This window comes from Mustela putorius, unplaced genomic scaffold, assembly GCF_011764305.1.
Source record: "Mustela putorius furo isolate JIRA1106 unplaced genomic scaffold, ASM1176430v1.1 tig00003901_pilon_pilon_pilon, whole genome shotgun sequence".
In the NCBI taxonomy this organism is placed as follows: Eukaryota; Metazoa; Chordata; class Mammalia; order Carnivora; family Mustelidae; genus Mustela; species Mustela putorius.
In genome coordinates, this window is record NW_025422049.1 from 12,190,042 (window position 1) to 12,209,408 (window position 19,367).

Sequence of the window (19,367 nt, forward strand, 5' to 3'; positions counted from 1 at the left end):
TGGGAGGGATCTCACAAATATGGAGATTCTCCTTGAGGACTTAGGGATCTGTGCCCCACATCAGCCATCCTGACCCTGAGACCAATGCCAGAGAGATGAGCTCCAAAAATGTCTGGTTTTAAAAGCCAGGGGCTGGGGCACCTGGGTGGCTTAGTCAGTTAAGTGTCTGCCTTCAGCTCATGGATCAAGCCCTACGGTGGTGAGCAGGGAGCCTATGTATCCCTCTACTCGTCCCCTCACTTCTGCTTTCTCTCAAATAAATAAATAAATAAATAAATAAATATTTTTTTAAGCCATGAGGCTGTAGGAAACAGAGAGACTCCACTCTTAGAGGACTTGTATATAGACTCATTAACCTAGGACCCAGAGCAAAAGCAACAGTCTGAAAAGCCATTAGACCATATGGTAAAAAGATTCACTTGTTAGTCTTGTTGTGCCTACAGGAAGGGCAGGAGCCAATGGAACTCTCTCCAGGGAACAGAAATGTTAGCAGAAGCCATTTTTTCACTCTCCCTCTAACTTGCTAGCCCCGGTGGTACTCGGTACTCGCTATGCTCCTGCCTAAGCCAGCCAGCCAGAGCACCACCCTCAAGCAGCACTCCACAGCCTCCCCTCAAAACAACTGGCCAGGGAGAGGGCCCTACCCCTAAGCACTACTCCGCCACAGCCTTTCCAAGGGGAATGCCCCTTGAGTGCCTGACTCTAGTAGCTAAGGAGAGTTACATTTTGGGGCCTTATAGTTCTGGAAAAATTGGAAAGGCAGTTCTTTGCAAGCTACCACCCCAAAGGTATTGCACAGACAGCAGACTGAAACTTACCCCCAGTCTTCCCATGGAAAAGGCATATCTACTTGATCTGGAGCTCCAGTCTGAGGGTGGGCTCTAGGCTTACCACACATCTAAAGGCTACAGAAGTGCTCTTAGGGAATGTAGGCTGGGGGATACCATCTTTGAGTTCTCACTTGGCCTCATTACAGCTCCTTGATACCTCTCAGAAAGGAGTTCATATACTAATCTAGTATATGAGGGAGCGGTCTCAATTAGCACCTAATTTCAGGCTATTATAGAAGTTATAATATTTTAAAATATTTATGCACCTGACATAGAAGGACCTAAATACATAGAGCAAATACTAATATACATAAAAGAAGAGATATTGACAGTAATACAATAATAGTGGGGAACTTCAGTACTCCAATTGCATCAATGGATAGATCATCCAGACAGAAAATTAATATGGAAACATAAACCTTGAATTACATGTTAGACCAGATAAATAAATGTATATACCTATTTGTGTATATATATTTAATATTCCACTGAATAGCAGCAGAATACACATACTTCTCAAGGGTGCATGGAGCATTCTTCAAGATAGATCACACATTAGACCACAAAACAAGTCTCAATACATTTAAGAAGACTAAAATATCAAGCGTCTTTTCAACCACAAGGTATAAAACTAGAAATCAACTACAAGAAGAAAACCAGAAAAATCACAAATACAACATGGATGACTCTAGAGGGCATTATAACTGAAGTAAGCCAAACTTAGAAAGGCAAGTACCCTATAGTATCATGGATAAAGATGATGTCACTCTCTCTCTCTCTCTCACACACACACACAGACACACACACACACACACACAGAGGAATATTACTCAGCCCCCAAAAAAGAATTAAAAAGTTCCATTTGCCACAACATGGATGAGCCTAGATAAATCTAAGGGAAATACATCAGACAGAAAAAGACAAATGCCATATGATTTCCACTTATATGTGGAATCTAAAAAACGAAACAAATGAACAAAGAAAACAAAATACTTTGTGATTCTATTTATATGAAGTTTAGGAACAGGTATTTAACTATTATGAAAGAAGTCAATATAGCGATTATCTCTTGGGGCATGATACTGCTTATTGATTAGGCTGTGGTATGAGACACTTAGGTTGCTAGTAACTGTATATTTCAATCTGGATGGTGGTTTCACCTGGGTGTGTATATATGTGTGTTTAAAAATTACTTATCTAGGGGCACCTGGGTGGCTCAGTGGGTTAAAGCCTCTGCCTTCGGCTCAGGTCATGATCCCAGGGTCCTGGGATGGAGCACCGCATTAGGCTCTCTGCTCAGCAGGGAGCCTGCTTCCACTTCTCTCTCTGCCTGCCTCTCTGCCTACTTGTGATCTCTGTCTGTCAAATACATAAATAAAAAAATTACTTACCAAAAAATACGTTAATGACCTGTGCAATTAAGATTTTTTGCACTTAAACTGTATGAATATTATACCTCAAAATAAAATAGTGCTCACCTAGAAATACAAATAATCTAGTAGAATATTGATTTTATTTATTTATGTATGTATTTGAGATATAGAGAGTGAGCACATGAGAAGGGTGAGGGCAGACGGAGAGAGAGGAGGGAATCTCAAGCAGACTCTGCCCTGAGCCTGGAGCTGATATGGGGCTCAATCTCATGACCCTGAGATCATGACCCTAGATGAAATCAAGAGTTGGATGCTTAACCAGGCACCCCTAGTGGAATATAATAAGAAGATATAGAAAGAAAGAATATACACTTATTTACAGATTTTAAAGAACTTTATTTTTGGAATAATTGCAGATATACAGAAAAGTTCCTAAAATAATAGAGTTAGCATATCTTCCCATCCAGTTTTTCACATTGTTCGTATCTTATATTACCGTAATACATTTGTAAAAACCAATAAACAAATATTTGCATACTGAAACAAACAAATGGAGAAAAAAATGAGGTCAAAAAATAAATAAAAAACTTGAATGTAAGACCAGAAACCATAAAACTTCTAGAATAAAACATAAGTGGTAAGTTCCTGGACATTGGTCTAAGGGATATCATTTTGGATCTGAACTACAAAAGCAAAAATAAACACATGAGACTACCTTAAAATAAAAAGCTTCTGCACAGGAAAAGAAACCATCAACAAAATAAAAAAGCAACCTACTGAATGGGAAAAGATATTTCCAAATCATATATCCATTAAGGGCCTAATTTCCAAAATACTTAAAGAACTCCTATTACCCAACACCACCAACAAAACCCCAAGAAATCTGATTTAAAAATAAGCAGAGGATCGGAATAGGCATTTTCCCACAGGAACATCCAGATGGCCAACAGGTGCATGAAAGGATGTTCAACATCACCCATCATCAGGGAAATATGAATATGCTTCAAGACTACAGTGAGATATCATCTCATTAGTTGTCAAAATAGCTATTATAAAAAAAATAAGTGTTGGTGAGGATGTGGGATGGTTATGTTGTACACACAAACCTAACATTATGTTATATCTCAATTATACTTCAATTTAAAAAATTTAACTTTGATATATTTGTTTCTGCATGGAAAGAAAACTCTAGCTTTGAGAAATTAGAAAAAGGTACACATTTTAGATCAAATTATGTGACCGTTTTATAACTTTTTTTTCCAGATTATTTGACCTAATTCAATTTCTTATACTTAAGACGATTTCTCTAAAGCATCTATAAACTTTTGATTCTTTTTTTTCTATACCAACAGGTAGATATTTCTGACCTGTGAAATCATAAAGAGATTTTTGTGACCAAATTGTTCATGACTTGCTTGTCACCCTCCCCTATCATCTACTTTATTAAAATCCTAAAATACAATCCTGAGAAAAATTTATCTGCATATATAAATTGATGCATTGTGTCTTACTTATTTTGGAAAGCTCTTCCAAAATTGGTGGATTTGTGTGGTATGGAGTCCTCTGGAGGACCAGGTCAAGGGTAGATGGTTTACTTTCATTTGGGGTATAGGGTGGCTCAGAAAAAGACTATTTTTAAGACTTTAAATAAACAATACTTTAATTTCTGAGTACTTTCAGTTTTTCTTGGAATATAACACTTGACCAAATAGTTCAGTTATTATAACTTTTACAGTATACTGAAATATGGTACTTAAGGAAAAAACCCTTCATTTAACAACAAATTGTAAACTCTGAGATACTAAATCAATCATGTTACCTATAAGTGCCAACACTGTTATTTCATCATGCCGATTTCAACCACATTTTTAAAAAAGGAGATAATGCCAATACTTATAATTGAAAGGATTTCTAAATATACAAATACAGTAACAATTCAAGAGCTGAGTGGGACTCAATTCAAATGACAAAAGTTCACTTTTTATTCAAAACTACAGCAAGTGCCTTGGACACATTCCTTGCTGCCAATAAATCCCACAGTTCATTCTCTAAATTATTTTTAAAAATCTAGGTTAGTCATGGTGTCTTTTGAGGGGAGAGGCAGGGTAGGGGAAGCTAAGTGTTACGTATAATTCCTGCAGTTTTCAAATTAAAGTGCTCAATTTCAGGTAAATTTTTTGGATACCCCTCATAAGTGTGTTTTCATCTTCTTTGAGCTGCCTTTTAAGGCTTTATGTATTCCTAGGATATTGTCATGGACTCAGTTTTAATTCTTGCAGAACATATATTTTAAGGATACATAGCATTTAAGAAGCCAGGATTGTATCAAAACTTATTATAAAATCCCAGAATAAACTGGTTTGGAACTAGAACAGTATAGAAAAGAACAGCTAGAGGTACATAGACAAAAGACAATTAATAATTTGGAAAAAAAAACAAAAAAGACTTACTTTCTGCATTTTGCTAGTTTTCTTCCCTTCTCCTTAAATGCACTTTAAGCAATATTTTTGAAAAATTTACCGAAAAAGAGAGAGAGAGAAAGCTAATTTCCTTTTTATACAAAAATAAGTAGCAGGCTGTTCTCACCCACACAGGAGTTTTTTTAGGTTTTTGTTTTTTCAGGTTTTTTTGTTTTGTTTTGTTTTTGTTTTTTTTTTGTTTCTGTTTTTTTGTTTTTGTGTTTTTTTTGTATTCTGTAAACAGTCTTTTTTTTTTTTTTAACTCATAGTCCATTAAATTGTTTTCCTCTCTTCTTTTAGCAAACTTGTAACATATATCCTTTAACAGAAGGAATTTAAGCAAACAAACCAGTCTTTTCATTTCTTTCTGTTTCAGTTCCCCTTCTTATTCTGATTTATTTTTTGGATGCCGTATACAGCTAGTTAGGACTGTTACCCGACAATAATATATCCCGGATGAGGCTTTTGATGGAGATTTTACCTACCAAATGAACGAAAAATAATTGCTCTATCACGGAGGAGGAGACTGTGCGGAGGGAAGGAAGGCGAAGCAAAAGCTTTCCAAATCTCATTGGTTGGTTGGAGTACTGGATTCTAACGTATTTCTCCAAAGCTGACTGGGACTTTTCCTGCCAGCTTTCCACACTGGCTACATCAGAGAGACCAATGGCATCTGAAGTGAACAGGATTATGGCTTTGATGCAGCTGTACTCAACGGGGTCGACGCGCAGAGTTTTGAACTTCTCCATTTGCTCTTGAAAAATCTGTACCTGGTCCATAAAGATGGCCACCTGGCTGGAGGACGCCTGCGAGCCCTGTAAGCTGGTGGCAGCCAGGAATGGGAGGACATGGAGTGGCATGGAGCACTGTGCCCAGTTCACCATGAACAGGTCACACCAGGTGAGGCGAAGCAGGGCCACTTGGTCGTCGATGGGCAGGTCAGGGAAGAAGGGTATTTTCTGGGCCCATTCAATGGCACCGAAGAGCACCCGGGCAGCCTGCTCACAAATGTTCTCAAGGGTCAAGACATCGTTGGGCTGCACGCACTGGCTGCCTGACCCGAACAGGGTATAGGGCTCGGCGTGGATCAGCAGAGAAATATAATCAGACAGGTTAGTGTGGAAGCCGAGGGATTCCCTATTGGTCGGCACTACTTGCCCACGGGTTGGCTGGACGAGTGGTATCCTGTTCTTGTGCACTGCATCTCTTTTCATACCCATGTCGACGCACTTTTTGAAGCGGCAGTACTGGCACCGGTTGCGCTGGTGCTGGTCAATGCGACAGTCTTTGTTGGCTTGACATGTGAAGTTTTGACTCTTCCCCACACTGCGCTTGAAGAAGCTCTTGCAGCCCTCGCATGTGAACTGGCCGTAGTGTTTGCCACTTGACTTGGCCCCACATACCACGCAATCGATACGCTGTTGCTGCTGCTGCCGGTTGTCACCATTCAAGCCACCAAGGCTGTTCCGTTCCACAGCCACCGTTTCCGCCGGCCTGATGACTGGGCCACCTTGGCTGGGTGTCTGTGGCAGGTATGGGGCACTGGGTGGCGGCCCTGGCTCCGGAATCACCTGCAAGACCGGGCTACCCTCCAAGCTGGGGATCTCATCCTGGGGGTCGCTCTGAGTGTTGACCGCCGTTTCCATTTCTGTGGTGGCCGCGTTGGTATTTCCTGCTCCTCTGGCTGTGGATGATGGCGGCTTCTGATCTCTGGCTCCGGCGCACTGCCTTTTGTGTGTGCGACTGTGCGACAGGAAGTAGGAAGGCGCCCCTGGGTGGCTCAGGGGCTAGTTGGTTGAGGTTAGTTAGTTTTTCCTTTTTTGTTTCTTTTTTGCAAAGTTTTATCAATTTCTTGTCTGGACTGGTATATCTGTTTTGTTTCCCTCTGCTGGGCATTGTTGGTTTCGGGGGGCTTCCCACCAGGAACGGCAGGGTAAGTGCCGGTTGTGAGGGAGTGGGACCAGAATATGGAGAGAGAGGGAGGGTAGGGAGAATTGCAAGTGGATTGTCTAGCTTCAAGACAGAAATAGGAAGAAGAAGAAAAAAAATCTCCAAAGGTCTCACTTGCTTTCACTCTCTCCCTCCCTCTCTGGTTCACTCTTACGGAAAAAGATTCTTACGGGTTTTTTACTTTGGGAAGACTCTGTTGCCACTAAGTGGGTGACTAGTACAAATGCTTCCCAAAGACTGTATTTCTTGATTGATGTCGACAGTTGTAATTGCTTTCATCATTTCCATCTCCTATGGCTAATCGGATTGTGTTTTGTTTTTGTTGTTGTTTTTGTTTTGTTTTGTTTTGCCACAGTCACTTAATAAAATGAAAGCTGGAATAAAAAAGCAATCAAGGCTTTTTAGCAATGATAGTTTTTAGAAGAAAAGAGCAGAGGAACCTTTTTTTCACCAACGCAGTATAGAAAGTCATTTTGAGTGAGAAAGCTAGGGAGAAATAGGATGCTACACTGTACAAGTTGATTTCAGACCAACTAGGTTCAGGACTAAAGAGAACTGTGAGGTTGACCTGTGTGACTTTTCTAGTATTCAACTCTTTTTGCCTTATAAAAAGGTCAATTTCATGTAGTTTAACCTTGTGTCATCCATTTTCTACAGAACAAATTTATGAGAACCAGTGTCATAGAATACCAAAAGAGTTTAGGGTTTAATGGCTTGGAGGCAAATCTCACCCCTGTCACTTAAAATATGTGTGATTTTGGGTAAACAATAGTATCTTTCTGTGCCTCAGCTTTCTTATCTGTATGATATTAGATTGTATTACTAAAGGCAGCAATGTCAGTATCCATTTTACTGTTTCTTGTATAATTTAATTGCTCCCAGTTTGGGGTAATTACAAGCAATACTGTTACAAATAATTCTTTACACATATGTTAGTGCTTAATTGTAAGCCATTCTTTAGGATGTATACTCAACCTTGGAAGTCATGGATTATAAGGCATGAACTTTGCTAATATTGCTATATAATGCCATATTATTTTTCAATGGTTGTATCAATTTGCATTCATTCTCACCACAGTGTATGAGTTCCTGCTCTTCCACATGTTTGCCAACACAAATTAAAGTGCCAGCACCCTTTAATTTCTCCTGATCTAGTGACTATTGGTATTTAATTGTGGTTCTTCATTTCTCTGATTACCAATAAGTTTGAGCACTGCATATGTAAAGGTACTCAAATTCATCTGGATTTCATTTGTGAAGTACCTCTTCAGTTTTATCTTTTTGTCAATTGCATTGTTTGCTTTTTTTTTTTTTTAATTGATGCATTGGGCACTATTTTCCAAGACTATTCTCAACTAACTTTATAGTTTGAACTTTTTTGACCACTGCAAATCCCTGTGTGTTCTGGTTTGTGGTTAAAAATGATCAAAAACAGGGGCGCCTCGGTGGCTCAGTGGGTTAAAGCCTCTGCCTTCGGCTCGGGTCATGATCTCAGGGTCCTGGGCTCTCTGCTCAGCGGGGAGCCTGCTTCCTCCTCTCTCTCTGCCTGCCTCTCTGCCTACTTGTCATCTCTGTCAGGCAAATAAATAAATAAAATCTTAAAAAAAAATGATCAAAAACAGTTTCCTTCTCCAAGGCAACTCCAAGACACTTTTCCTTACAAATCATAGAGGTGAGAGTGTGGTTCAGGTTTACCTCTGTAGGGTGCAGACTTAAAATGAGGATGATCGGTTGGTTTCCTGTCTGTATACTTTCAAACTCCCTTGTTTAGCCAACATCTGTAGGGCAAAAGGTGCTTCAATCCTGACCCTATATGTTCCAACCTTGACTAAAATTTTGTCTTCATTATTCCTTACTATCTTGTCAGTTCTTTGATATGTGCGCACGTGTGCACACACACGCGCGCACACACACACACACACACACACACACACACATCTAATATGCTTGTTTGGTAGTGTTGTCCAAAAATCTTTATCTGCCATGTTTCAGAAAACAGAACTCATTGCTGAGTAAACCTATAAAATCCTGTTGTGTACCTCATGCCTCCCATTCTCTTAAAAATAAGTTGGCATCTAATAAAGAAAAACCAGGCTTGGAAAGAGTTTAAAGTGTAGAGTTATTTGAAATATCTGCTAGGCTTTGGCTGTAACCATTCCCCTCACTGGCCTTCAAGAGTAGTCCTAATGTGAATCTGAATGAGCTCAGGGCCCCACTGTGAACAGCAGTTATCCTGCTTGAGTTAAAAGGATTCTTACTTAGCATAAAACCTGTATTAGGGATTTTATCAATCTTGTTAACAGGTGCTTAACCTGCTTCCAGTCTGCAGGGCACAGAAGAAAACATATTCTATGGTTCTAATGAGTGTAGGGAGGGGAGGAAAAAGACTTGTTTTAGTATCAGCTCTCTGCTCTGCCACATGCTATGTGTGTGTATATCCACTTTGGGATTTAGTTTCCTTCTGAAAACCCAAAAAAATCACCTGTTTTCTCTACTTTACAAGGTTCTTCAAGGATAAATTGAAACATTATGTATGATTGAGTTAAATATTTAAGATATCAACTGTAGTCTTTGACCCGAAATAACACACCTTTACTATCTGTGTTTCCTTTGTCCTTATGAGTTATTCACTGAACTGAACCAGATTGAGGTCTAGGCACCATTTATTACCTTAAAGACCTATGCAGACAACTGAAAAACAAGGCTGCAACAAAAGGCAGTTTGAACTTTTGCCAAATGTCTTCTGAAATGGAATCCCGAGGAGCTTGGTCAGTCCATCATTGAGGTTGTAAGATTTATACACAAAACTCTTACTAATCTTTCCTCATTTGGCCCTATATATATTTTATTCTCTATTTCTTTTGTTTATGCAAAGTCCAAAAAATAGTAAAGAAAGAGAATCAGGAAGGGAACTGGAATATTTGCCAGGAGCTTAAAGTTTTCTGTCTCTGATCTGGGATAGCAAAGATTCCTTACTACACAGCACACCTCACCATTTAGGTCCCAGAGGGCCAGGCACTGCCTCTTAGATAGGGCACTCCATCTAGGTAGCTCTGTTTTCATAATGACAGACACAAAATTTTTTTAATATATAATATATAAATTTATATATATTCATTATATGAATATATATGTGTGTATATATAATATATATTTGTGTGTGTATATAAAAGTTCATATGAATAGATATATGTGTGTGATTAGTATATATACTAAGCGAATATTTATTACTTTTGATTAGTATATACTAATATATATATACTATATATATATTTATATATACTATATATAAATTTATATATATTCATTATATGAATATATGTATGTATATATATAGTATATGTGTGTGTGTATATAAAAGGTTATATAAATATATATATTATGTGATTAGTATATACTAATCGAATATTATTCACAAGGCTAGAAGCTGACTATTTTTAAGCTGACTTACAATAATTGTATTCTTTTTTTTTTCCTGTTCTTTGATCTCATTTTACTAAACTATCCTTCATTTGGGACATATTGTCAGAAGTTTCTGGCATGTGAACTTAAATAAAATTTTCCTGATCACGTTTATTTAGGGCTTCCAAAATAACATTCTACTGAAATAAATTCCTAAGATTAATTTTATTAATAATATTAAGATATCCACACATACTAAGTGCCAGATATTCTTCACACATGACCTCAAACCCTCAATGCCATCTCAGATAATTTTTCTGTTTTATAGATGAATAAAGTGTTATTTAGGAAAAAAAAAAGTGATCTGTCCAAGGTGAGAAGATAATGTAAGGATTTACACCCATGTTCAGCTGATACCAAAGTCCACATTCTACAGCACTATAGCACCTCAAGAAATACTGCTGAGGTTCAGTGGTATTTCATGCTTATTGACATATGCATTGACAGATGGACTGACATGGTCCTTCCAATACATTCCACTTGCATTATTAAAAAACCTCTTTGGAAAAGGAATGATACTCATTCTTACATTGACAGTATTACCCAGAAATGATGCAGTACTTTATTTGCTGCCAAACATTTGTTGTCACGTAGACATAGGCATGATCCATTTCTACATTTCTATCTTATTTCCTAAGGGATATTACAAAACCATTGTTTGCCCCAAGGATTTTAATTAGAAATGAATATCTCACCTCTCCATTAGTTACCCTTAGTCAGAATCACTGAATTTAGTCATTGCTGATTTTGAAATGTCTCCAGAAATTATTCAGGACTGATGCCGAAAATTAGTAATTTTACCTAGTGATGAGAAATCAGAAAATTCCAGACAAGTAACATTTAAATTATTCAAGTATTTTTTAAAAAGTGAGTAAGTTCCTTGGGGGCCAGGGCCCTATTTATTCACCTCTATTTCCTAATGCCAAGTATGAAGACTGATACAGAGTGAACTTTCAATAAATATTTATTTGGTAACTTGAAATTTTGATACATGATCGCAGAAGGTGTCTTCCAAGACCATTTCCCTATAGACCTTATGAACTATTCAGAATGAGGCATGTTTTAAGACATGAACATAAAATTAACTAGACTAGAAGTAGATGAAGTATGAATGCCAAGAGGGGCAAACAAGAAAATGTTCAGAAAAAGTATGGAGATAATTTAACTTTACAGTACCTAACCTTAACACTTTTTAGTTATAGGGACAAGCAGAAGCCCTTGTAAGGGCAGTTGTACATGTTTGCTCATTTTATTCATGGTCATTTTATTTATGTTTTATAAAGATTTTTAAAATTTATTCATTTGACAGACAGAGAGCACAAATAGGCAGAGAGGCAGGCAGAGAGAAAGGAAGGGAAGCAGGTTCCCCGCTGAGGAGAGAGCCCCAATGCGGGGCTCGATCCCAGGACCCTGGGATCATGACCTGAGCCGAAGGCAGAGGCTTTAACCCACTGAGCCATCCAGGTGCCCCTTTATTTATGTTTTAATGCCTTTTTTTTTTTTAGCATGGCAGATAGTATTTGAGGTACAATTTTTATGAATATATTAGTAAATTTTTATCATAATGTTTTATGCCATCATGTTTCTGTTTCATAGTATTTGTCATGACATTTTAAACTATATCTGTTTTTCCTTCACAAGTGTTAGATAGCAGAATGATAAAAATATATCTCTAAAAGTTCCAGAGATAGAAGCTGTTGTATTTTTATTAAACTATGAGTAGAAGGTTACAATCCTGAAAGTATATGTATAATTAAACTGGGTTTCTCTATTTTTCCTCAAAGTTGAATTGGCTTTGAGTATATTTAAAAAGTATGAAAAGAACTGTTTATGAAGCAATTTGGTAGCTGGGAAAATGCTATCTGCTTTGTGACAGTCATTTAAATGCTGCCATTGTGAGCCTTTTTCTCATCAGCTGATCATAGAGACATGTCCCTCTACTGAACTTCTTGAACTATGTACTGTGTGTTCAATACATGATTGCATCATTAGCACAGATCTTCACATTGCATATTACCTCTCTATACAAGTTTCTGCTTCCCACCAACACATAGAAACACACATGTGTGTACATATAATTATATTATAAACTCTCGTAGGCAGAGATTAAGATTAACACATTTGTATATCCCACTGTGTTTTGTTTGTTCAGCACTGAAAAAGAGCAGATATTCAATGCGTTTTATATTCATTGTGGTTTGGCACATGAGTTATAATAGTTTAATTATGACCTTTGTTTTCTTTGATCATTGTTAGAACATCTCCATCCTGGTGGCTAATTGGTCATTGCTGGGCCCATAAGAGCTTCTTAAAGTGTTAGAGAGAGTGGAATTAGAGTGCAGGGTTGAGTGGGATGCAGTAGCTTCTGGGTAAAATAAGGCTTTAATTTCATTTAGATACATATTTTAGAAGGGATACAGAAACCAAATCTGATAGCTATAAAATTAGATGTACAAAGTAAAAGACATTTGGGCAATTATTTGATTTATTTAGTCAGTTAATAAAGGAAAATGTTTAATTCCAGTCCCTGGATGAATTCTGTGGTTTCAGTTATCTGATCTGGCTGACTAAAAAATGTTAGTGAATATGTCATTGCAATTTTTGGAATGCACTTATAATACTGTTCAGCAAAAGTGATCTCTGAAAGATCAGATTAGTATCCCAAGAGTACACTGACAAACAAATTTTATTGTTGAAAAAGGTTACAATTCTATGATATCTACAAAATTGTCTCCATTTTGAGATGATTTAAGAACATGTGCTCCAATTTGACAAAGACTATTCCAGGATTTAACTTTTAGAAATTATATATGGCTATTTTCAATCACACTACACAATTTTGCTTCAACTCCCTCAGAGATTTTTTTTTTTTTGATAGTTTCACTTCTGATACTGGCTCATATTACAAAAAAAAAGTAAAACCTGTTACAGTAATATTGCTTTATTTTGAAGTTTGAGTGAGAGGAAAGGGTAATATTTATTTCTTGTTAATATAGTATGTATCTGTCTTAAATTTTGATTCAGAGTCTTTCCATAAAACAAGGTATAATGGGAGAGGGAAAAAGGAAGTTCTTGGGTAACTGATTTTAACAGTAAGGGAAACAAAAAGGGTAAGCTCAGTCATTGAAGACAATCTCTGTTTATTGCACATATCTGCCTAAGAAAGGCCTTAAAATAATCCAGGTTTGAGATAAAAGCAATTTTAGAGAATCTAAAACAATCTAATTCTACAAATCAAGGAAAGGAGGCTCAAAGCTAAGTGACTTCATCTAGATTACAAAGTTAGTGGCAAAATTGAAACTAGAAATGGGTGCCGGGGGGGTTAGTTGGTCAAGCTCTGTGTTTGGCTTTGGTCATAATCCCAGGGTCCTGGGATGGAACCCCACAATGGGGGGGGTGCCTTCTCAGCAGGGGTCTGCTTCTCTTTCTCCCTCTGTGCTCTCTCTCTCTCTAGTAAATAAATAAAATCTTAAAAAAATAAAAAAAAAATAGAAACTAGGCCTTCAATGCCCTATTATCCCTTAGAATTAACCAATAAAAAAGAGAATGTAAAAGTGCAGAATACAGAAATAGCTCACAAATAAGAGTAATTCATCTAAAGTCTGGCATCACAAGGTAAACTCAAGTTACATTATTGATGGTTTTTCTAAGAACTTTGATACGCCCCTCTTCCAGCTTTCCTCTCTGACCTGGTACCTTTCTAAATTAATTCTTTCCTGCCTCAGCTTTTGCTTCTTCTCCTTGAACCTAGGCTAAACTGGAATTAATAGCTGTTGTTGGACAAGGTCTCTGAACACAGGAAGAGTTGTTTTGTTGGCCCAAAACTATAGTGAACAAGGTCTTTGAACATGAGGCGGTTGTTTTATAGGCCAAAAACTAAAGTGATTTCCTTTTAGCCTATAAACAAGTGTAAGTCTCTCATCTGCAGTTAAAGTACTTCCTTGACCTTCTTTTCCCTCTAATAAATATGATCTCTTTTGAGAGTCAGAACCAAGACTCTCTAAAAATTTTTTTCATAAAAACCAAATATAATGTATGGAACTTATTTGGGTCTTGATTTAAGTGAATAAACTTGTTTAGATCCTAATTTGAGTTAACTGTGAAAAAGTGAGTATAGATTGAGTAGTAGATGATATTCAATAACCATTTTAAATTTATTAGGTAGCATAATATTATGGTGCTAAGTTTAAAATGTCACTGTAATTAAAGATGTATAAAGAAGTATTTACAAGGGCAGGCCTTCCATAATGGTAAAATGAGGACTTCGGAGGAATCCTTTCTCACAAAACCAGTAAAAATATTTGCAAAATGGTGAAAATTGACCATTTCAGAATTTTTGAAATTAAGTGGGGCCTGACTGTTTTTGGAGCTCCATATGAAGCTCCATCCCCACAGCACTGTATTTGGAGTAGTTTTCTTGAAATACCTTTTTCCCAGAGCATTGTGGCTATTTGACATGACTTTGAGTTCAGGTACTCAGAAGAAGTCCTATTCATAGGGTATTATTGAAACAATAGCAATAAGTTGGACTCAGTAATACTATAATTTCCCAAGGCTGTGAGTTCATTGGAACAAACAAAAGCCTGGCTAAAAAGTTAGAAGGAATGTCTCAGTAATAAGAATAAGTCCAATATAGGGGATTTTAAAAAGCTCCATCATATTCCAGGAGATCTAAAAACAGCACACATGCATGGCCCTGCACACACTTAAAAAAGCCCAGAGAGGACCCCAATAATTCAACTCCCGCTCTCCTTGGTGCCCTGCTCAAATAAGAAGTAAAAACAAGACTAACATGTAAACTCTTGAAATTTGAAGATGCAACTTCACACAACAATCAAAGAGCAGAACAATAACTGGCTTAAAGCATTTAATGAAATATTTTAACCAACAACTGGCTAGTCACAAATAATGCTGATCCAGGGGTAATGTCTAAGGAGCCAGGCTTTAAATAAAAACAAGAATTAAAGGAAAAATCTACCAGAGAAAATAGCAGCTACACATAGCAAGAAATATAGAATCTACAAAATTAACTTAGGAAAGTCATAAAGCAATCAAGAATAAGGAAAAAAGAATAATATCAACAGCAAACAAACACTGAGAGTGGAGGGATCTGACTCTGAAGGTGTTACAGTATATTATTTAAAATATCCAGTTTTCAACAAGAAAATACAAAATACAAAGGAACAGGAAAGTAGGGCCCATATACAGGAATAAAAGCAGTCACTTTGGGGTGCCTGAGTGGCTCAGTGGGTTAAGTCTCTGCCTTTGGCTCAGGTCATGATCTCAGGGTCCTGGGATCGAGCCCCGCATCAGGCTTTCTGCTCAGCAGGGAGCCTGCTTCCCCTTCTCTCTCTGCCTGCTTCTCTGCCTGCTTGTGATCTCTCTCTCTTTGTCAAATAAATAAAATCTTAAAAAAAAAAAAAAAGCAGTCACTTTCTAGTGTCTTGGAGGAGATCAGATGTTCAGTTGATTAGACAAAAAGTTTAAATCAGCTATGAAAATATGTTTAAAGAAGTAAAGGAGAGTATATTTCAAGAACTAGAGGAAACTATGATAGTGTTTCATTGAATAGGTAAAATCAATTAAGAGATAAAAATTCATCTAAAATTAAAAAGTAAACACAAATAGAAATTCCGGAGTTGAAAAATACAATGACTAAAGTTATAAATTCATTAGATGGGGTTAACAGAGGAATTCAGCAGGCAGAATAAGAGTCCATGAACTTGATGATAGGTCAAAAGAGACTATCCAGTCTGAAGAACAGAAAGAAAAAAAAAAATAAAGAAGAATGAACAGAGTCTGTGGGACACCATCAAATGTATGCATAATTTGAGTCCTTAAAAGAGAGGAGAGAGAGAAAGAGGCAGAAAAAATTTGACATAACAATGGCTAAAATTTTCCCAAATTTGATTCTCAAATTTGATGAGAAACATTAACTTTGACCTAAAAAGCTCAAGGAACACCAATTAGGATACATTTTGGGAAGGATTATAAGACACTTCATAGTCAAACGATGGAAAGATAAGAAGCAAATTATGAATGTAGCATGAGATAATTTGACACATACAGGATGACTCATAAAAGTTTAATGGCTGACTTCTTGTCAGAAACCACAAAGCCCAAAAGGCATGTAATTCAAAGACGGTCAACTGAGAATTCTATATTCAGTAAAACTGTCCCTCAAATATGAAAAAGAAGTAAAAAGGTTTTTAGATAAACAAAAACAGAACTTGTCATCAGCATACTTGACCTACAACAACTACTAAAGGGAATCCTTCAGCTAAAATGAAAGGCTAGATGGTAACTCGAATCTATCCGTATTAAAACACTTCCCCTAAATGATTTAAAAGACAAGTACATAAATAATAATACAAAACTATTTTGATGGGGTATAATGTAGAAAGGTGTAATTTGCATGACAATGATAGCACAAAGGATGGGGAAGGAAGGAAAGTACACTGGAGGAAAATCTTTACACATTTGAAATTTAATATAAATCTTAGTTTTGCGCAGTGGCAGTATCGTAGCCAATGAGGTTTATCCGAGGCGCGATTATTGCTAATTGAAATTTAATATAAATCTTGATAATTTTTTTAAAGATTTTATTTGAGAGACAGCTAGAGACAGAGCACAAGTGGGGGAGAAGGAGAAGCAAGTTTCCCACCAAGCATGGGGCTGGATGAGGGTCTTGAATCCAGGCACCCCATAAATCTTGATTATTTTAAGTTAAGGTACACATTATAGGGAGTGACTGCTAATTTGCATGGGATTTCTTTTTGGGGTGATGAAAATATTCTGGAATTAGATCATGATGATTGCTTGACTTCCTGAATATACTAAAAGCCATCACATTTTATACTTAGAAGGGGTGAATTTTATGGTCTATAAAATGTATCTTAATTTTTAAAAAAGAATGAAAATAAAAAAGATGCATATTGTAAGCCCCAGAATCACCACTAAAAATATTCCAAAAAAACAGTAAAAAAGTAAACAAAGGAATTTAAATGGTACAGTAGAAAATATCTCTATCATCTCTAGTTGACAAAAGTAAAAAAATTATTAAAAGTTTTCTGTGAGTAGCAGTAGTTGGTCTTTCAAAATTCAGAAAAATATTGTCATGGTGGTAGGAAATTGTGTGGAAAAACAGTGACTTTGAATTTGTTTCCAAATATGTCATTCTTTATGAGGTGTATGTGAAGGGGGTGGGTCCTTCTTTAAGGAAAAAATGATTATGACTCTTGTATAATTTTTTAACTATTAGTATATTGTTTTCAAGTCAACATCTCTTGTATACTTTTTACTTATTAGTATATTGATTTCAAGTCAACACATATGCCTTATTTTTTCTTGCCAGATTTGTTTAGTGTGCTTTATAACACCTGTAATGAAGGACTGCTCTAAGGTTTTGATGAATGGTATAAGTAAAAATATTACATTAGAGAAACTGCTATTGTTTGTGTGACACAGCAAAGCAGACAGAAAAGAGTACATAGGATTTGAGGTTAGATCCATCTTTCCTCCCTGTACAACCTGAATTTAAGTTTCCTTATCTGTATAGGTAATTAATAGCACCCATCCTAAGTAATTTTATTAGATTAAGTCATAAGATTTGAGTAATGTGTTTGGCGTATAACTGGGCCCAAATATATATCAAAGCTCTCACTATAATTATCTTATTTCTGTTACTGTTATTGCTTTATAGCATTTGGTAATTTCCATAAACCCATGATACTGACCTACTAGGCATGAATTTAAAAAAATCAATAGTTAAGAAGTAAGGTCAGTTGAAGTTTGCTTTTGTTGTCAAACTATTTTTCCTTTCTGTACTTTTATTTTTCCTATTAACTGTAACCTTGGTGTACTGTTTAATTCTCTTTTTTTCCCAAGTAATCTTAACACATGTCTGAAAAAAATTGCAGGAGAACATAAAGTTGGGCTACGAATGTCATACCTTTTGAGTTTCTTTATTTCACAATAAACACTAGACAGATATTAATCACATTGTCACAATATTTTACATCAGAATTAAATACACTCTCAGATTTCCTCACCACATGTTCCCTCTTTCCTTTGGTTATTTATGTAACTAATTTAATTAGAGTTTCTTAAAAATGAAACTTTTAGGTAAATCAGCCAAGTAATAGTTAATTCAGTAATTTGTCATAGTCCTGCATGCTAAAAAAATTACTTATGAAATGGTGGTCCTCAAAAATTGTTTTTATATTTTTAAATAAAATAAATTTTGGGGAAGTAGTCATTTAACTTTCCTACTCTACTTAAACTACAAGACTTTTACCTTACCTCATTATAATTAAATAAAAAAAATATTATATTATAATATTAAAACCAAGAAAATACTTCCAGAATGTTTGCTTTAGTAGAGGTGGAAGCAGATGGTTTAAATTTTCATATGCATATCTATTTAATTGTAGCCAGAGGTTTGGTTCAATGCAATACTAAATATATCTTAAAATTGTATTGAGACTTAAAGTATACTAAATATTTTCCATTTCAGTCTTGAGTATTTACAAATACCTATAAAGTTGATTCTAAGTGAGATAATGCAGGTCAAAATACTTATCATAATAGGTACACAGTAAAAGCTAGTCATTCACAAAGGAGACTAATTCTGAGGGATATCCATTGATTTTCCCAAAATCACAATATTAGTATGGCGTTATTTAAGAGTCATTTGATTAAAAAAATCTAGCTAAAACACAGTATTTTTTAGTCAGAAGTGGAGCTAAGGACATGAAAATACAAAATTCAAATATGTATATGATTAAAATTAATATTTAGCTTTAGTATAATTTTTCTATGAAACAATTTTCTTTTTTTTTTTTTTTTGGTAACTAAGCAAAATATCATGCTTAATGGAAATAGTTTGCTGTCTTTATTTCTCACTCCAGTTGCCATTTTAGAGAACACAATGATTGATTACAAGGGTTTATATATCCCACCCACTGTTGAAACTCATGTATATACAGAGATGGTAATCAGGTTTTTGAGGAAATGAAAATTAGACTTAAATCTCACCCATTATGAAAAATACTTCAAAGAACATAAGGAATGTACTTTTCATTATTTATCTACACTTTATTTTGAACGTTTTCCATGTGAAACTAAATAAATCGAAAGTTAGATTTAGCTATTAGTTTAATAACACATACTTAGCTTCCTCCTCTGTACTCGTTCCTAAAATAGAAAACCCAGGAAAGTTCTTTCTCTCTATAAATATGAAGGAGATATTAAACTGAGAATGTATGAGATGGAGTTAGAGTAAAATAGAAAAA

At 35.9% G+C, this 19,367-nt stretch overlaps 2 protein-coding genes and 1 pseudogene across 2 annotated transcripts in view; 1 reads left to right on the forward strand and 2 right to left on the reverse strand.

Moving 5' to 3' along the window:
- HTR2C (5-hydroxytryptamine receptor 2C) overlaps positions 1–19,367 on the reverse strand; it is a 282,379-nt gene that overhangs the window by 104,044 nt on the left and 158,968 nt on the right. The gene's annotated exons all lie outside the window — the stretch shown is intronic.
- LOC106004196 (COUP transcription factor 2-like) lies at positions 5,082–6,308 on the reverse strand. The gene has a single exon (XM_045068346.1). The coding sequence runs from the start codon at positions 6,306–6,308 to the stop codon at positions 5,082–5,084; it is 1,227 nt and encodes a 408-aa protein (XP_044924281.1).
- On the forward strand, positions 16,576–16,682 carry LOC123388561 (annotated as a pseudogene).

Coding starts and splice junctions, on each gene's coding strand:
- LOC106004196 (XM_045068346.1), bottom strand. CDS start 6,308: ATGGAAACGGCGGTCAACACTCAGAGCGACCCCCAGGATGAGATCCCC.